The following is a 14,841-nucleotide window of genomic DNA, read 5'->3' on the forward strand; positions in this document are numbered from 1 at the left end:
GTGGTTTAGGAGGGAAAGCTGACGTGAGCAATGTATTACAACGTCTGTCAGATGTGAGCTTAGCCCTGGAGGAGGACTGATTAGCTCTGTTGTAAGGTGGTGCAGGGATGCCTCCCACCACAGAGGTGGCTCTGTCTGGGGCTTTGAAGGCTGAATAGGAGTTCAAGTATGTGGTAGGGGAGGGCACTTGGACTCATAGGATGGCATGTGCAAGGAATGCAGCAGGATGTTAGGGAAATCAAATGCCACTTGTGGCCCTGGAGGGAAGAGCAGTGGGGCATGGGATCCCAGATGTGGGCAGGGCCTTGAATGCAGAGTAAGAGTTGGAGATGTTCTCCTGGGGGCTGGGGAGCATGGACGGGTTTACCATCTCGGGGGTGAGTGTACACTTTTGTGGGTTGTGGACACTGGGGAGGTGCCATGAGATCCTGGAGTGGGGATAGAGCCGAGCTGGAGATGAGCGGCCCTGAGAAAACCCAGCTGGAGTCCAGAATGAACTGCTGTGGTGTGGGTCTGTGAGCCCTTAAAAGAGAAGCACAGATGCCCAGGGCCTGCCAGCCAGCTGTCTGCTGCCTCACCAGCCTGGCTCCTGTCTTTCCTCAGTGTCGACGGGGCCTGTCTCATCCTGTCACGGCACCTGTCATATCAGAACACGATTACCTGTTCACAAGTCCCCTCCCCCAAAGAGTGGGGTCTTCCCCTCACTCACCCTGCAATCCACAAGTTCTCGCACAGGACCTGGTTTTCAGTAGGTGCATGCTCAGTGATTGCCAGTTGAGCCCTTGTAATGTCACTTATAAATTCCTGACCCCCTCCACCATCAATGTGGGCTCCACAGGGCCCAGGAGGGTGGGGTGGGTGGTCTTTGTCCACTGCTAAATTCCCAAAGTCTAGAACAGTGCTTGGCACAGAGTACGTGATCAATAAACACATACTGTGTGCGTGAATGAATGAATGACTGTGAGGTCAGTGAAAGAACACAGTTCACATGGCTGTGTGTTTAGGTGGCTTCTTTGCAGCAGGTACTGGCTAGGCATTGTGCCTCAGGGACAAAGGGCCTCTGGGTAAACCACATTCACGTCCGCGGCCGATAATGGTATGACCCTGAGCGAGTGACTGAACTACTCCAAGCCTCCATGTTCACGTCTGTAAAATGGATTCTTATAGGGCTGCTGTGAGGGTCGGTGGGATGAGGCATGTCCTTAGCAGTCCTGACACACAGTCAGATTCCAATCGTGGTTATTATTGTAAAGTGCTGCCCTCTTGGAGAAAATCTCTGACTGCAGGTGTTGGAGCTTCCTTGCCTTGTTCTGGTCACCACGTTCCTTAGTAGCTTTGGCATCAAGGTCTCCCACACGTAGGAAAGGCCCACTGCCATGTAAGGAAATCATAATGTTCTCACTCACTGAGCAGCTACAACCTGCTGAGTGCTGGGGGTATGTAGCTGAGCTAGCCCGGTATGCTCTTAGCCCCAAGGGAGGTTACATCCAAGGAAGGGTCAGGGAGAGAAAGAAACGAGTACACAAACCAGGAAGGCACCAGGGAGTGGTAAACTCTCGTCTGGCAACTTGAATAGGAGGACATGCCAGTCATGGAGGAAATGACAAAATGCCGTTGGAGTTGACAGCTGAGCATCAAGAAGATACTGGCTATGCAAAAACCATGGGCAGAGGCCCTTGGGCAGAGGTTTCAAGGAGTGAGCAAGTTCCAAGTGCGAGGAGGAGGGGAGGCTGGAGCACAGGTGCTGCAGAGATTGGGCACCAGTCACGGGGCCTTGGCGACCCAGGATGTTCTCTAAGTGCAGGGAGCCACCCATGCTTAGTCACTCAGTCGTGTCCGACTCTTTGCAACCCCACGGAATGTAGCCTGACAGGCTCCTCTGTCCATGGGGAGTCTCAAGGCAAGAACAATGTAGTGGGTTGCCATGTCCTACTCCAGGGGATCTTTCTGACCCAGGGATCAAGCACAAGTCTCCCGCATTGCAGGCATTAAAGAAGTTTTAAGCAGGAGCATGGTGTGATCTGCCTTTACAATGAACTCTAGCTGCTGTGCTGAGGATAAGGGATGGCAGGAGGCAGGCAGACATGCAGAGACCAGTTAAAGGGCTGTGACAGTAGCCAGGCAAGAAGTGGTGGTGGCTGGAGATGGGGAAAAACGGACAGACTGGGAATGTTCTGGAGGTGTGCTCAGTCACTCAGCCGTGTCCACCCCGTGGACTGGGGCTTGCATCTGTCCATAGGATTCTCCAGGCAAGAATACTGGAGTTGGTAGTCATTCCTTCTCTGCAGGATCTTCCCAATCCAGAAATAGAACCCGGGCCTTCTGCACTGCAGGCAGATTCTTTACCATCTGAGCCAACCAGGGAAACCCCAAAGTGACAATGTTAGTCGCTCAGTCCTATCCAATTCTTTGTGACCCCATAGACTGTAGCCCACCAGGCTCCTCTGTCCATGGAATTCTCCAGGCAAGAATACTGGAGTGGGTAACCATTCCTTCTCCAGGGGATCTTCCCAGCCCAGGGATTGAACCTGGGTCTCCTACATTGCAGGCCCATTCTTCACTGTCTGAGCTACCAGGGAAGCTTGTGATCTACAGGTTCTGGAGGTAGACTTGCCCATACCTACTATAGATGAGATGGAGAGAGACAAGGGGAAGAACCAACAAGATTCTCTTTAACTAGGTGTGGGAACAAGTGGGCCACTTACTGAACCTGCTAACATTCATATTAGTATTAATAATACTAATCGGGACTTCCCTGATAGCTCAGCTGGTAAAGAATCTGTCTGCAATGCAGGAGACCCTGGTTCGATTCCTGGGTCAGGAAGATCCGCTGGAGAAGGGATGGGCTACCCACTCCAGTATTCTTAGGCTTCTCTTGTGGTTTAGCTGGTAAAGAATCCACCTGCAATCCAGGAGACCTGGGTTCAGTTCCTGGCTTGGGAAGATTCCCTGGAGAAGAGAAAGGCTACCCACCCCAGTATTCTGGCCTGGAGAATTCCATCGACTGTATAGTCCATGGGGTCACAAAGAGTTGGACACGACTGAGCAACTTTCACTTTGGTGCTAATTCTGAGCTGGCAAGGCCTCTCATCCCAGGGAAGCCACGCAGTCCTGCAGGTAGATGTGAAGGAAACCCATACGTTCAGAGGGAAGGAGACACAGCCTAACAGCAGCAGGTTTGGAAGAGTTTGGGCATTCCAGCTGTGGGTAAGACTCATGCCGTGGCACATTTACCGCTGCCGATAAGGCCGATGGGGTTTCTGAGAGCAGGGAACCCCCACGATTTCCCTTGAGTGAGACTTCAGCTCAAGAGGGTAGCTGAACACACACAGGATTGTCTTTTCCCTTCCTAAAGGCAAAACTCAGAGGGACAAAGAAAACAGAAAAGAAAATGAGGGCAACACATTCTGAAAAGCAATGGATCATGATAATCATGCTATAGGAACCAAAATAGCTAAATTTTAAATGTATCATAGGAAAAGCTGAGACGCCTGACTCACACCACAGAACCACAAAGGTCAGAGGAATTGATAGTATCGGGGCGCCTGGAGTGAGGGTGAAGCTGTGGTAATAAACAGCAGGATTGGATAAAAACCTTTTTAAAGACTTCGACCCACCAGATCCCCGTCCATTCCACACAGCCAGTGGCTTCCCCCCACACGTTAGGCCGAAGACCTACAGTTTATCTTCAAGGAGGTAAGGGACTGGGAGACCCCGGGCTTGGTGAGGGCAGAGGAATCTACCAAATACAGAGGACTTGATAACAGGTATTTCTGAATGCTGAGATGCCAGCCTTCATCCTTGCCCAGCTTGGGATGCTGCCCGCCAGGCCCACTACCTGCAGGCAGGAAGATGACCAACCCAGGAACAGAAATCTAAAGACACTGCCATGAAGAGGTTCCCCATGAATCAGCCCATGAGACCACCCCGTGGGGAAGCCTTGCTGGGCAGTCCCCCACTGTCACTGCTGGGACCCAAGGACCCCCGTCATTGGAGGAAAGCCTGTAATACGAGAAGACTCAAGGCAGAAATAAGCAAAAAGGCAAACTTGGAGCAAATAAATTATGATGGTTTAAAAGAAACTGGGCCGTGAAACCAGAACAGAATGCTATTCAAGGAACATTCAGAGAACAAAATAAAAGTGAAGAAAAAGGAGGAGGAGGAATGGAGCGGAAGGAGATGGGTAAGAAGAAATAAAACATTATAGCAGAATTTTTTTCAGAAATTTTTAAAATAAAAACTCAAAGGAAGGGTAGAAAGATAAAATTGATGAAAACTCCCAGAAGGTAGAACAGAAGGATAAAAGGAAGGAAAACAGGAGAGAAGAGGTTTTTAAAAATTAGAAGACCAGTCCAGGAGATCCAGTACCAACATAATCAGAGTCAGTCAGAGAAAACACGGGAACGGTGAGAAATTTCATTAAAGAAATAATTCACGTAAAGTCCTCACACCAGTTTCCAGACTAAAAACGGCCCACCATATTCCAACATAGCCTGAGGCATATGCAATGTTGAGAAGTCTCACAATACTGGATTCTAAGAAAAGATCCCCAAAACTTCAAAGCAAAAGATAGATTACAGATTGTGTCATGGGTCCCCAGTGCCTCCTGGGTGGCTCAGTGGTAGAGAAGCCACTTGCCAATGCAGGAGACGTTAAAGGACTCAGGTTTGATCCCTGGGTCGGGAAGATCCCCTGGAGAAGGAAATGGCAACCCACTGCAGTATTCTTGCCTGGGAAATCCCATGGGCAGAGGAACCTGGTGGGCTACAGTCCATGGGGTCGCAAAGGAATTGAACATGGCTTAGTGACTAAACAACAACATGGGTCCCCAAGATCATATCTAGGTTAACTGAGTCTCCGGGAAAATTCCCAGGACTCAGCATGAAGTCATATCACTGTGATTCACTGCAGTTGAAAGGACATAGAGTACAGTCAGCAAAAGGAAAGGATGCCTGGGGGGAAGTCCAGGAGAGACCAGGCACAAGCTTCCAGGAGCCCCTCCCCTCAATGTCACACAGGACAAGCTGAATTCATCCCTTGCCGAGTTGTGACAACACATGTGAAATGCCACCTACCAGGGGTGCTTGTTAGAGACTCAGCATCCCAGGATTTCACTGGGGACTGGTCACATAGGGGAATGAATAAATGGGGAAACAGTGGAAACAGTGGCAGACTTTATTTTGGGGGGCTCCAAAATCACTGCAGATGGTGACTGCAGTGAAATGAAAAGATGCATACTCCTTGGAAGGAAACTTATGACCCACCTAGACAGCATATTAACAAGCAGAGACATTATTACTCTGCCAACAAAGGTCCGTCCAGTCGAGGATATGGTTTTTCCAGTAAGCATATAAGGATGTGAGAGTTGGACTATGAAGAAAGTTGTGCACCGAAGAATTGATGCTTTTGAACTGTGGTGTTGGAGAAGGCTCTTGAGAGTCCCTTGGACTGCAAGGAGATCCAACCAGTCCATCCTAAAGGAAATAAGTCCTGAATATTCGTTGGAAGGACTGATGTTGAAGCTGAAACTCCGATACTGTGCCCACTTGATGTGAAGAGCTGACTCACTTGAAAAGACCCTGATGTTGGGAAAGATTGAAGGCAGGAGGAGAAGGGGACAACAGAGGATGAGACAGTTGGATGGCATCACTGACTCAATGGACATGAGTTTGAGTGAACTCCGGGAGTTGGTGATGGACAGGGAGGCCTGGCGTGCTGCAATCCATGGGGTCGCAAAGAGTCGGACACGACTGAGCGACTGAACTGAACTGAACTGGTCGCAGAGGCGCCTTCAGCCTGGTACACACCCAGAGTCCAGACTCTCAGGGGGAAACCCAGTTAGTGTTAGTCGCTCAGTCGTGTCTGACTGTTTGTGACCCCGTGGACTATAGCCCAGGAGGAAAACTAGTATTCAGCATAAACCACGCTGTTCATACAGGTAGCACAGGCGTAGTGAGTTGCTCTTAGTTCCTGGCATGCTGGGGACCCTTCCCAAATCCAAAGTCCTGGATGCCAACCAAGGGCCCCCTTCAAGCAAACTCTCCCAGGAGAGCAGTCAGGCCTGCCTGTGAACTCTTCTGCATGTAGGCGGATCAGAATGACATGTTATGTCTCAGTAGCAATGCTGCGAGCCAGAAATGAAGGAGCAGGGTCTCGAGAGCCCTGAGGAAAATTATTACCAACTTAGAGCTATGTCAGGGAAGTGTGAGTATAGGGTTTTCAGGTATTCGAAGCCTCCAAAAGTGTCTTGCCCCATCCCCTTTCTTGGAAAGCTGCTAGAGATGTTGCTCTACCAAAAGGAAGGCGTAAACTGAGGAAGGGAAAGACGTGGGGTCCAATACAAGTGAGATAGAGGTGAATGGATTTCCTGGATGATGGAGAGGGCGGGCCCTAAGTCATGGCTCTGCATCAGACCTTGAGATCACCGATCTCATGGTGAGGAGAAGACCCGGAGAGGCCCTGGGAGAGAAACCCTCAGGGCAGTGAAACTGATGAAAGCTCTTGGCCTTGTGGAAAAGAGAATTACAGAGGGAGAGAGTTTGGACCAATGGAACAATATGGCAATTAACTCCAGGAAAAAAACAGAAAGTTGTGTAGGAAAAAGAAAGCAATCGAGGCTTGTCTGTCAAGAGCATTCCCATAATAACAAACACGGAATGCTTACCCGGCCAAAATGATGATGTAATTATTAGAGGGATGGTGGAAGCACTGAAATTATGCACGGGCAGGGGGAGGGGAATGGTGAGGTGGGAAAAGAGGCTGTAAATGCTAAAGAGAGCTAAACCTTCATCCTCTGTGGTGGGAAGTCCATATGTAATAGGAAGTACGTAAGACTGAAACACCAGGAAGTAGCAATATAAGCATCTTATTGAAAGACATGAAGTATTAATAACATTCACAACAAAAAAATCCATTCAGGGAATTGAAAGTGAGTGCCTCTAGGGAGCAGGACACTGGAGGGAGGTGGAGTTGGGAAGTACTATTGTTCATAATGACTTGAGCCTCTTTTAATCACTGACAGAAGTACAAATATTTAATTTTTCATTTAGATATAACTTGCAAACAAGCACAAGAAGGAAGGGAGGAAGAGAGAGGAAGGAAAGGGAGAGGGAGGGAGGGAGCTGAAAAGATGGATAGGCACGCTGTCTCTGCCCTGGTCTGGCCGCCTCCTCCCGTTCCAGGCTCCACCTTTCCCAACCCTGAGCTCCTCCCTGGAAGAGCAGCGAGGAGCAAGAATCTGGGAGACCAGGCGCAGATTTGGTGCTCAGCCTGGGCCCGGAAAAGTCAGACTGCTGAGGTCAGGTGCCAGAGTGCCAGAGTGGCCTGGAGACTCTGCACGTGTTGGAGGGTGATGAGAAGAGTAAACTTCCATCCCTCTTAAGTCCTGCAGCTCATCAAGTCTCAGAAATTTCTGAACAAGTTGGTGATCCTGGTGGAAACAGAGAAGGAGAAGACCCTGAGGAAGGAGTACGTTTTTGCTGACTCCAAAGTAAGTGACCACAAAGCCCTAGGACGAGCCAGGGGAGCAGTGAGGGAGGCATGGTTTCTGAGGCTTGCTGTGTGCCTGGAAGTGGGTACCGGGCACCGTCGGCTCGCTCAGCTCTCACACCCACTTCCCACCTGAAGCCAAGCCCAGGAAGGTGGGGGCGGTGCAGGCCAGCTAGTAGCCCCGTCTGCAACCTCTGCCACCATGCCAGCCTGTGGAAGAGTGCCTCCTTTATCATCCATGTCTTACCAGCCCTGAGCCCCCCTTGGGAGGCTCTGAGCTTCCCTGGGATGCACCCGGAGGCCCTCGGAGACACCCCAGATTTAAGTCTGTCTCAACCAGCACCCCCTCCATTTCTACACTTGCACACCCCCCAAGCAGAAGTGAGATCCTCTACCAGGTCTGGCTGCTAGAATAAGAGGTGGGTGGGCGGATGGAGAAACTTGGGATCTGGGCGTTGTGGGGGCATCTGTACAGACAGAGTCTCTGACCTGAGCCCTCACCTCACATGTGCCAACCAGGTGCAGAAACCCAGCCTTGCAGCCCTGCTGTTTATCCTGCAGCGTGCAGCTCCGCTGAGCCAGGCACGGGCTGCCAGCACGTCACGGGTTGCTGACTGTGTCGGCCCCTCGGCGGAGGGACAGGGCTCCTGGCACGGGCCCACAGGGACCGCCCCATCGAGTGCTGGAACCCGGCCGTGTCTACCTGTGTGGCAGGGGAGAGCTGATAGGAGGCCGGTGGGGACTCTGTGGGTCCCAGAATTAGCTGAGAGGGTGGAAAGGACTGAGAGGAATGATAGAGAAGGAACTGGGGAGAAACAAGGAAGTGGGTTCCAAACAGGTGGAGAAGGCATCATGCTGGGCACGTGGACAGAGGTCCAAAACCTACTTCTGCTCATGGTCACATGCTCAGAAGATGAGGCACCAAGGTAAACCGAGGCACGTAGTTCTGAGCTGCCCCTAAACGCAGATTTCCCATAAAGACGCCCATCACAATTCTCAGTGAGCTGCTTTCTTCAGCCGCAACTTAGATTTGCAATTAAATTAGATTGAATGATAGGAGATTGCCATCTACAGAGGTCTGAGACAGTCAAACATGGCTAATTTCACATGGTGCAGCCGAAAACTTGGGCGCACCTGGTTCGCCCACCTCTGCTATTGAACGGTGAGCTACGAGAGGGCCGCATCCACTTTGTGCCCTGCTGTGTACCAGGACAACAAAGTGAAGACTACAGGGAAGGACAGACTGCATGGGGTCTTTCCTTTCTCATTAGTTTCTTTAGTTTAAATTTTCTTTCATTACATAAGTAATCTAATTCTTATTGGTAAAAAATAACTGATACAAAGAAAAAGTTTAAAATAGAAACACTCATATACACTAGTAATCCTTGGATTCTATCCTTCAGGATGGTTTTTGTATGTTTTTTGAAAAATACAAATGCAGTGGTGCTGTTCATAGCTTTCTGTCAATTGGCTTTTCATGCCAAACAGTGTATTTGACCATCCACCCTTATTGATGAAGTGTTTTTGCACCCAAGTTTTTAAAATCTATGGTCTTCTAGCCTATGGATGACCCATAAAACAGTTAGCAATTCGCCTCCTAGGGCTGGACACGAAGGCCTCTCGGATTTTCTGTGTTGAAACACGTGCTGCTGTCCCCACGATGTGGTCGGGTCTTCTCAGGGTCCCTGGTTCTTTCCTTAGTCGGGTCCTTGCAGAGGAAGGGCGGGGTTCGAGAGAAGCCTCTCTCTTAAGACCTCGGGCACGTATTTCCAGATGGCTCTGCTGGAAGTCGGCACTGATCCGCTCTCCTTCCAGTTTTCTCGAAGCTGACCAGTCCTTTGAAAGTGTCATGTGCAGGGAGGCGGAGGCCTTTCTGAGTCTGTCTACCCTTCAATCCCTAGAAGAGAGAAGGTTTCTGCCAGCTCCTCCAGCAGATGAAGAACAAGCACTCGGAGCAGCCGGAGCCCGACATGATCACCATCTTTATCGGCACCTGGAACATGGGTGGGTCTGCCTCCCGGTCCTGCCCGCAGGCTCTGCTTTGCTGCCTCGGGCATCCTCGTCTGTCTGCCCCACCCCTAGCCCCTAGGTGCAGGTACCCATCTTGAGACCAGAGGCAAAAGAAAGGAGCGCTGGGATTCTCAGCCGCCAAGTGCAGCTGAAAGGGGTTACATACGTAGTTGCCAGAAATGGAAAGTTTTAGGTAAAGGGTTTGAATAGGTGAAGGGGCCCTTGGTATACCTTCCAGCCTTAGGCAACTCGCCAAGGGGCTTCAGGCCTGGAAGAAGGAACCTCTTTGATTTGGGCTGCCAGATTTATTGAGCGAGAAAGATAAAAAAAAGATGATGCCCAGCTGAATTTGAATTTCATGTAAACAACAAACAACTATATTTTTTAGTCTAAGAATTTAGCTAGAAAGACATACCTGTGTGTGCTCAATTGCTCAGTCGTGTTCGACTCTTTCGCTGTCCCATGGACTGTAGCCGACCAGGCTCTTCTGCCCATGGAATTTTCCAGGCAAGATGAGTACTGGAGTGGGTTGCCATTTCCTTCTCCAGCGAATCTTCTCGACCTAGGGATCGAACCCGGGTCTCCTGCATTGGCAGGTGGATTCTACCACTGAGCCCCCTGGGAAGCAGAAATACATACTAAATATATATTAAGCTAAATATATATGCTATGTATATTTACATACTAATATATACCAAATATAATATCTTAAATACAATAACATACTATAGTAAGTATACTGAATATAATTACACTAAATAATTATTTAGTATAACAGTTCAGTTAGAAGTGCAAATATAGGGAGGGGGGTTCATGTTTGGGAACACATGTAAGAATTAAAGATTTTAAAATTAAAAAAAAAAAAGTGCAAATATACACCAAATATCCATTGTGCTAAACATGCATAGTGTATACTCAGGTGCTAATACACATTTTTATACTAATATGAATTATACTAAGTAATTACTTAGTTTAAATATTCAGTTAGAAATTTTTAAAAATTGAGTAGATACAGAAGTTCCAGTCAATTTGAATTTTAGATACTGCACGGGACATACTTATTCCAAAAAGTATCCATTGGTTATCTGAAATTTGAATTTAACTGGGCATGTCTCCCCCACTTTGGTCTGGAGCAGAATCAGGGCCACCACCCTCCCGATACAGTAGACCAGTCACCTGGGAGGAAGTGGCTGAGCAGAAGGAGTGGGAATCTGAATGAAAAAGCTACATGGGATCCCTGGCCTGTCCCTGGGTGGAAGATGGGCTGGACTCAGGGAACTCAGGAGAGCTGTCCCCATCCTGGTTGCACTAGCCTCAGCTTCCTCAGGTCTGCATGCCCAGAAACCTGAAGAGTCACAGCCACGCTGAAGTATTGGGTTGGTAAAAAATCTCATTTGGGTTTTACTGGAACAAACTTTTTGGTCAACCCAACAGAATGCTGGCCTAGTTCCTGTGTCCCTCACTCACTGCCGTTGTTTCTTATTGGCTGCCTGAGTCCCTCCGCTCTCACACTTGGGGTTTCATGCACACAGGCGCCTGGCCCTTTCCCCTCTTTCCTTCTGCAAGCATGGAAGTCTTTGATTTGGCTGTGCACCGTCCAGGTGAACAGCTGCAGACATGCCCTTCACACGCCATGGAAGGAGCTGACTAGGGCAGATTGGGAGGGTCTCCCCGAGCAGAGACCACCAGGCCCCAGGGCTTATGTTCCCACCCTGAATCACAGTGGGAGCAGAGGTCAGATCACTCCAGTTCTTGGCTTCTTGGCAGTCGTGAGCCAGGACGGTTTTCTCTCTGGGGGAAAAAAATGTTGACTCAACCTCCAAGATTTGAGGGGAAATAAATCTATATCATTGTTTCTTTATTGAGCTGTTTCGGCTCAGTTTTTGCAATGGCACTGGAGGTGGGCAGTGGGTAGGGGGCTCCAGGCTCTTCGGTTCCTCTGGCTGACTCCTGCATGGCCTCTCTCGGTGTTCGGCTGAGACCTCTCTTGCGCAATGAGGGCATTGCTGTCTCCTAACTGTGGGTTAGAAGGCTCCATCCTAAACCTGTCAGTTGACAGTGCTGTCTCAATGGACACAATGGAGAGTAATCTCCTCAAGGCCTGTGTCCCAGTTACCACTATTGCCCTAAAGACTACGACACTGGCTGACATCTGTGCTATGAGTTCAAGTTGCTATGTGGAATCTTCGGGTGTTTCTAGCCTTTGAGACTTAATGCTGTCTTTCCAAAGCAATGTAACATCCTGGGACATGAGAGTACCTAGCTCTGTATCTAAGGTATTCCATTGGGTTTCACTGAAAACTGACTGGTTTTCAGTGACTTTGTGACCCCCCCCGCCCCACCCCTGACCATGTTTCCCCTACATCTGTTCTGACTTCTCCTGATGTACCTTTGACTCACTTGGTATTGGGTTTTGCTGTTGAAGGTAACGCCCCCCCTCCCAAGAAGATCACGTCCTGGTTTCTCTCCAAGGGGCAGGGAAAGACGCGGGATGACTCAGCTGATTATATCCCCCATGACATCTATGTGATCGGGACCCAGGAGGACCCCCTGGGAGAGAAGGAGTGGCTGGAGATACTCAAACACTCCCTGCAAGAGATCACCAGCATGACCTTTAAAACAGTGAGTGGGGGCCATAACCCCGGGTGGGACACCAGGGCAGTGGACCTGGCAAGTTGGGAGCATCTCGGGGGCAAGAGTGTGCTCAGTGGTCCCCTTGCCGTTCAGGGCCAGAGAAGGTCACCTGTATCCAATAATTAATGGTGTCCCTGGGCATTGCTGATCACTGGGGTGGTCCCTCTCCCTTGCCCGAGCTTATAGGTAACCTTTACTTCCTTGAAATCTAGTCAGTGATGGCCCTATCTTTAAGACACTTTGCATCACCTGTGAAGCATCCTTAGGGGTCTCCTAAAGTATAGGGATGACCGGCAGGCCGCCCCGCACCTGGGGGAGAGGGCTGGGTGTGAAACCCTTGCTCTGGGATCAAGCAGTGTGTCCTGGCCCAGGGTCACAGCACTGTCCCCCCCGCCAGATCGCCATCCACACTCTCTGGAACATCCGCATCGTGGTGCTGGCCAAGCCGGAGCACGAGAACCGGATCAGCCACATCTGCACTGACAACGTGAAGACGGGCATCGCCAACACGCTGGGTGAGCCGGGGTGGGAGGGTGTGTTCTGCGTAAGCTCATTTCTGCCCACCCTCGCGTGTCTATCCCTTCTGGGATGGGTGGTCCTCCCAGCCTCCACTTGCTCCAGATGGTCCTCCCAGACTACATGCACTTGGGGGTCTACCCCAGTGCTTCTGAGGATCTGCCAGAATGCGGTTCTGACTCAGCACCTCTCAGGAGGAGCCAGACATTTTTGTGTTTCTGACGAACTCCCAGTGATGTCAGGGCCACTGGCTGACAGACCCCACCCTGAGTGTCAGGGATCAAGGACAGGGGTCAATAGCCGTGCTGTGAAGGGTCAGGTAGTAAATATGTTAGTCTTTTCAGGCTATGTGCAACTTCTCAGCCCCGCTGCCATCACACGAGAGCAGCTGCAGATAGCGGGAACTTGGAAGAGCATGGCCGTGTTCTAGAGAACTGTGTCTACAAACGAGGTGGAGGCTTGATTCGGCCATGGGCTATAGTTTGTGACCTCTGGTCTAGATCGAGACAGACTCAGGTGGAGGTGGAAACGCTGCTATCAGCCGTGAGCCAGTGGGACCAGTCAGGCTGCTTCGGAGAACTGACACAGATGCGGAGGGCTGCATATGTATGTGTGTGTGTGTGTGTGTGTGTCTGAGTCTGTGTGTATCTGTGAGTCTGTGTGTGTAAGAGAGTATGTGAGTCTGAATGTGAATGTGTGTGTGAGTTTTCTGTGTCTTTTCAGTCTGTGTGTATTTGTGAATCTGTCCGTCAGTGAGTGTGTGTGTGTCTGTCTGTGTCAGTGTGTCTCTCAGTCTGTGTGCATGTGAATCTGTCAGTCTGTGAGTGTCAGTCTGTCAGTCTGAGTCTGTCAGTTTGTGTGTGTCTGTGAGTGAGTCTGTCAGTCTGTGTGTGTGTGTGTGAATGTGAGTCTGTCACTCTGTGTGTGTGTGTATGAGTGAGTCTGTCTGTGAGTGTCAGTCTGTCAGTCTGTGTGTGTGAACATGAGTCTGTCAGTCTGTGTGTGTGTCTGTGAATGTGAGTCTGTCAGTCTGTGAGTGTCAGTCAGTCTGTGTGTGTGAGTGTCAGCCTGTCAGTCTGTGTGTGTGAACATGAGTCTGTCGGTCTCTGTGTGTGTGTGAGTGAGTCTGTCAGTCTGTGAGTGTCAGTCTCAGTCTGTGTGTGTGAGTGTGAGTCTGTCAGTCCGTGTGTCTGTGAATGTGAGTCTGTCAGTCTGTGTGTGTGTGTGTGAGTCTGTGAGTGTCAGTCTGTCAGTCTGTGTGTGTGTGTGAATCTGTCAGTCTGTGAGTGTCAGTCTCAGTCTGTGTGTGTGAGTGTGAGTCTGTCAGTCTATGTGTGTGAGTGTCAGTCTGTCAGTCTGTGTGTGTGTGTGTGAGTCTGTCAGTCTGTGAGTGTCAGTCTGTCAGTCTGTGTGTGTGAGTGTCAGTCTGTCTGTGTGTGTGAGTGTCAGTCTGTCAGTCTGTGTGTGTGTCTGTGAGTGAGTCTATCAGTCTGTGAGTGTCAGTCTGTCAGTCTGTATGTGTGAACATGAGTCTGTCAGTCTGTCAGTCTGTGAGTGTCAGTCTGTCAGTCTGTATGTGTGAACATGAGTCTGTCAGTCTGTGTGTGTGTGTGTGAGTCTGTCAGTCTGTGAGTGTCAGTCTGTCAGTCTGTGTGTGTGTCAGTCTGTCAGTCTGTGTGTGTGTCTGTGAGTGAGTCTGTCAGTCTGTGAGTATCAGTCTGTCAGTCTGTGAGTGTAAGTCTGTCAGTCTGTATGTGTGAACATGAGTCTGTCAGTCTGTGTGTGTGTGTGAGTCAATCTGTGAGTGTCAGTCTCAGTCTGTGTGTGTGAGTGTGAGTCTGTCAGTCTGTGTGTCTGTGAATGTGAGTCTGTCAGTCTGTGTGTCTGTGAATGTGAGTCTGTCAGTCTGTGTCAGTCTGTCAGTCTGTGTGTGTGAACATGAGTCTGTCAGTCTGTGTGTGTGTGTGTGAGTCTGTCAGTCTGTGAGTGTCAGTCTGTCAGTCTGTGTGTGTGAGTGTCAATCTGTCAGTCTGTGTGTGAGTGGCGGGGAGGGCATGGGGGCAGGTGCACCCACATGGGGGCCATGGGTGGCGCTGAGGGTGAGGCCAACGATTTCTGGTGCTTGGCATCAGGGACAGGACAGAGCCCCAGAGGTGACAGGAAATAGATCTGCCGCCACTGAACGTGAAAAGC

At 50.0% G+C, this 14,841-nt stretch overlaps 1 protein-coding gene across 1 annotated transcript in view; it reads left to right on the forward strand.

Annotated features, from left to right (window-relative positions):
* INPP5D (inositol polyphosphate-5-phosphatase D) overlaps window positions 1-14,841 on the forward strand; it is a 138,504-nt gene that overhangs the window by 87,268 nt on the left and 36,395 nt on the right. Inside the window, exons 10-13 of the mRNA XM_052637361.1 lie at window positions 7,383-7,489; window positions 9,390-9,492; window positions 11,924-12,120; window positions 12,530-12,647. Of these exons, the coding sequence (XP_052493321.1) occupies window positions 7,383-7,489; window positions 9,390-9,492; window positions 11,924-12,120; window positions 12,530-12,647 (525 nt within the window). The remainder of the gene's footprint in view (window positions 1-7,382; window positions 7,490-9,389; window positions 9,493-11,923; window positions 12,121-12,529; window positions 12,648-14,841) is intronic.

Source organism: Budorcas taxicolor, chromosome 3 (assembly GCF_023091745.1).
Source record: "Budorcas taxicolor isolate Tak-1 chromosome 3, Takin1.1, whole genome shotgun sequence".
In the NCBI taxonomy this organism is placed as follows: Eukaryota; Metazoa; Chordata; class Mammalia; order Artiodactyla; family Bovidae; genus Budorcas; species Budorcas taxicolor.